The sequence below is a fragment of the Hipposideros armiger genome, unplaced genomic scaffold (assembly GCF_001890085.2).
Source record: "Hipposideros armiger isolate ML-2016 unplaced genomic scaffold, ASM189008v1 scaffold_70, whole genome shotgun sequence".
Taxonomy (NCBI): domain Eukaryota; kingdom Metazoa; phylum Chordata; class Mammalia; order Chiroptera; family Hipposideridae; genus Hipposideros; species Hipposideros armiger.
Genome location: NW_017731420.1, coordinates 2,716,203 through 2,720,473, shown reverse-complemented (window position 1 = coordinate 2,720,473; position 4,271 = coordinate 2,716,203). Strand labels below are relative to the sequence as shown.

The 4,271-nt window shown below is 39.7% G+C and overlaps 1 protein-coding gene across 2 annotated transcripts in view; it reads left to right on the top strand.

Moving 5' to 3' along the window:
- Positions 1-4,271, top strand: part of RGS22 (regulator of G protein signaling 22) — a 177,056-nt gene that overhangs the window by 140,585 nt on the left and 32,200 nt on the right. For both annotated transcript variants that reach the window (XM_019642522.1, XM_019642521.1), the window contains exon 18: positions 2,501-2,663. In XM_019642522.1, coding sequence (XP_019498067.1) covers positions 2,501-2,663 — 163 coding nt within the window. The remainder of the gene's footprint in view (positions 1-2,500; positions 2,664-4,271) is intronic.

Below are 4,271 nucleotides of genomic sequence, written 5' to 3'. Positions count from 1 at the left end.
TTCCTAAGTTCCTTAAACATTCTTATCATCAGTGTTCTAAACTCTGTCTCTGAAAGGTTGGATACCTCTGTTTCATTTAGTTCCATTTCTTGAGGTTTCTTCTGATCTTTTACTTGGGACATGGTTCTTTGTTTCTTCATTCTGGCTGTCACTCTGATTGCTTTGATGTATTAGATCACCTAGAAAGAAGAGAAAAAGAGGAAGAAAGTGGAAAAAGAAAAAAAGGAAAAAAGAAAAAAGGGGAGGGGCTCTCCACCCACTTTAATCTGCAGACCACTTGCTCAGCAATAGAGAGACTCTGGGTGACTCAGCACCAGCTGTTGGGGGGAAGGGCTCAGTGCATCATGCAATGACCTCCTCCTAGACTTGAAGTTAGCTTCCCACAATTAGTTGCTGTGTGCTCTGGAACCGTGCTCACCACCAAAACTCCTCACAGGTTGTTGCGGGCTGTCTGCTCCTGCAAAAAAACCCTCTGTGGCCTGCAGAGGTAGGGGTCAGGGACCAGGGGCTCAGGGTGCCACTGGCAACACAGCTCTAGGTGGGCGGGGCAGGCCCCCAAGGCACCACATGATGTGGTCAGTGGCCCCCACCAAGTCAGAGCAGCATGAACTCCTGCATCGGCAGCCAGCCCACACAAACTCGCCCAGAAAGCCCCGGCTGAATCACGCAGGCGCACAGCTCACGGCCCTACACTCCCAGGAAAACTCCCAGTCTCAGCCTGTCCCAATCAGCTGCTCACAGATCAGGCCGATTGGTGACAGCCAATCGCCACCCAGACAACTCTGCACGCGCAGTGCGGAAATCGGGGACCTAAGGCAAGTCACGCACTCCTGGGCCTCAATAATCAGCCTGTTGGAGTCAGAGCGCCTGCCAAGCATTTCCCTGACTACGCAGCACAAGCAGTGTGGAGGGTGGGGATCCAAGGTCGCTTGCGCACGCGCACGCAGGCACACATGCACGCACACACGTACTCCTGCGCCAATTCCAGCAGACCAATGCAGTCCCAGACCTGAGCCTCTGTGGGAGGTCCCAGCCCTGAAAAAATGGCGGCCTCCTGTGCACTACTCTTGTGCAAGCTCCATACCAGGGGAACAAGGGTCCCAAAATCCTCCAGCTCCCGCACCAAAGGCACTCAGTTCAGTCCTTCCTGGAGGCTCCTGGGCCCCGCTCACAAAGCTACTCCCTCCACCAGGAACCGGGTGAGTGCTCATCAGCGAGCGAGTCGGTTTGCCGGCTCCACTAGTTCTCCAGCTGCCCTCAGCCTCACCAAGTTGAGCAAAAAGAGTCCTCACTATTTTCTGCTTCCAGCTATCGTAGAACTCCGCTTCCCGACAAAGTAACTCTGGGCTGGTGAGCACGATGTGGGGCCGGAGGGTCTCTCCCCCAACCAGAGAAGCCTCCCTACCACTGAGGTGTCCCTCACGGGGTTTGCCCTCTCTTGTTTCGGCCCCTCCTACCACACTCGATGTGGCCTCCTCTTTAGGTCCTTCGTTTAGAGGTTCTGCTCATCTAGTGTCCAGGGAACTTCTGAGGTTGAATATCTTATAAATTATTTTTAATTTTGGTGTGATCCTAGGAGGCAGTCGGCACAGCGTCTGTCTATTCTACCATCTTACCGGAAGTCCCCCTTAACCTACTTATTTTGATTCAACATATTATAACAGTGGTTTGGTTCTAGATTTTATCCATGTCAGTAAAAAGATAATGAGCATAAATATCTGAAATCTGTGTGGATAACTTTTTGGGGTGACTGCATATTGATAATAGCAACCTCCAAAATGTTATTTTAAGTGGTTAAACAATATTTGTTGATACTTTTAGCATTGGCTAAATTAAAACACAAGTATATTTTTATCCTTTTTCCTTTCTGCTGTTTTTTTTTTTTTTGCATTTTTCTAGACAGGTGCTTCAATTACTATTTCTGAGCAGTGTCTCTTTTATATTTCACTAAGCTATTGAAATTAGCATAATATTTTGTAATTTTTATCATCACAAGCGAAACAGTTTTGGACAGAATCTTAGAACCTTATTACGTATTTATCTAATATAAACTGAATCACTGATCATTTTTTCCCAATAATTTTCTCTTGAGTTAGCAGAAACTAGTTAGATGTGGGAGCCAAATTTAGCATATATAATTTCCCTTCTTTGTGATGAGGATTATTCTAAATTTAGCATTTTGCCAAATAGATATGCAATACATAGACGTGTTCCCATTTCTGAAACTGATAGCACTACTCCATCTGTAATGGAAGAACTCTGAGACCCTGTCAACAATGGTGATAAATTCTTTTCTTATCCTGGGACTCCTGGTGTTCATTCATATATTTAGGCAGGATGAGACACAATATTATATTAATTAGTTCTACAGTCTAATCAATTGTACTAACTAGTAAAGACAACCACTTTCTAAGTTCTCTCAAAATAACAACTTTGGTGTTGAGTAGAATTGAGAGAAATAAATAAGAAGGGCTGTACTTTGTTTTTGTTTTCATTTTAGCATGGACCTTATGTGCTGGACAGACATTGAGCAGCTCCGAAGAATAACTCACAGAGATCGAAAACAAAGGGAGGCAAAATCTATATATATTAAAAACAAATACCTTAATAAAAAATATTTCTTTGGACCCAACAGTCCAGCTTCTCTGCATCAGCAGGATCAGGTATCAACATGCAACCATATTTTCTATATTGAAGTATGAAAACAAGTAATATATATATATTTTTGTCAACAGCCTGAAAGCCATCTTTTTTTCTTTTGCTTTTATGACTTACATGTTAGACATTTTTGATATATCATTTTTTTAGGTATTCACAAGTATCTACAATTTAAATGTCTTTAAAGTTCCCTCAAGTATTACATATTATAAAAATGTGTTATTTTAAAAAGTAATTTATATTATAGAATAAAAAAGCTTTTATTCATCCACTCATCTACTCATTCAGCAAATATGAGTACTTGTGATATGCTAGACACATTCTAGGTGTTCAGGATAAGTGGTGAACAAGGCAGACAAAGGCCTTTCAACAAGCAGGAAAACAGCCATTAAGCTTTATCTTTGCCTCTCTTCTCTTCTTCTCTTAACTGATATTACTCTGAACATAACCAATGTTTGAAAAATCCTGTTTGCCATTGTATTGTCTCCCAGAAACTATTTTCATTGACCAGGAACAGGTTTGGCCATTTTGTTGGACCAAAGTCATATGGCCTTAATCACAACTTATTAATAACTGTGGTTCATTATTTATAGTAAAAATGTCAGATTGGGATTCAGCAGTGGGTTTGAGTATTCACCTAACACTTTGATCACATGAAATATGGCTCCATTTTTATGCTTTAAAAAAAACCAGAATTAAGTGTTATAATTTATTTAGTTTGAAGTTTGTAGTACAACATTGTTACCTAGAGATCAAATAATAGCATTTGATTTTTTTTATAACAGTAATTTAAATGGATGCATATTCTGATGCTATACATTTATAAAATGCAAACCTCAGATTAATGCTAAATCAATAAATTAAAGAAAAACTCAGAAGTATTAATAAGTCGGCCTAGCATATTAAAAAGCTAGATCTTTAGGAGGAAAAATAAGCAAAATACCTTGGGAGTAAAAGGAAGCAGAAGTTGTAGAATTAAGCAACTTTGACAAAAATGTCTTGCCATTAGTTCCCTGAGATACAAATCAGGGATGTGTTAGCAAAAGAGATTGGGTATCTCATTTAGCACAAGAATGTAATAAACACATGAAAAGCATTTGTTTTCTATTTTGCTTGTGCCACATTGCATGAGGTTTCGTGATATCTGATGCTACTGTGTGAACCTTCCATAGTATAACAGGCTGAGAATTTAAAATTCAGTGGAAAAAGTCACCCATTGCTATCACTGAAAATGGTTGTACTTACTACAGAGTTTTCCCAATGACCCTTCTTCCTCATCTTTGTCTTTACTTTTATTTTCGTTTACTTATTTTATACTTAAGGATATTTGCATTGCATGATGTTTTATATAAATGATCTAGTTCTAATTTCAGTTGTGTGGCCTGTTTGCTCTTTTTTTAGATTTAAAATTATATTTATTTGTCTTAAAAAAGTTCTTTTTTAAATATAGCTAACATACAACATTATATTAATTTCAGGCTTACACAATTGTTATTCAACATTTATATACCTAAAGAAGCAATCACCATGATAAATCCAGCAACCATCTGACACTGTATCACACTATCACAATATTGACTATATTCCCTATGCTGTACATTACATCCCCATGT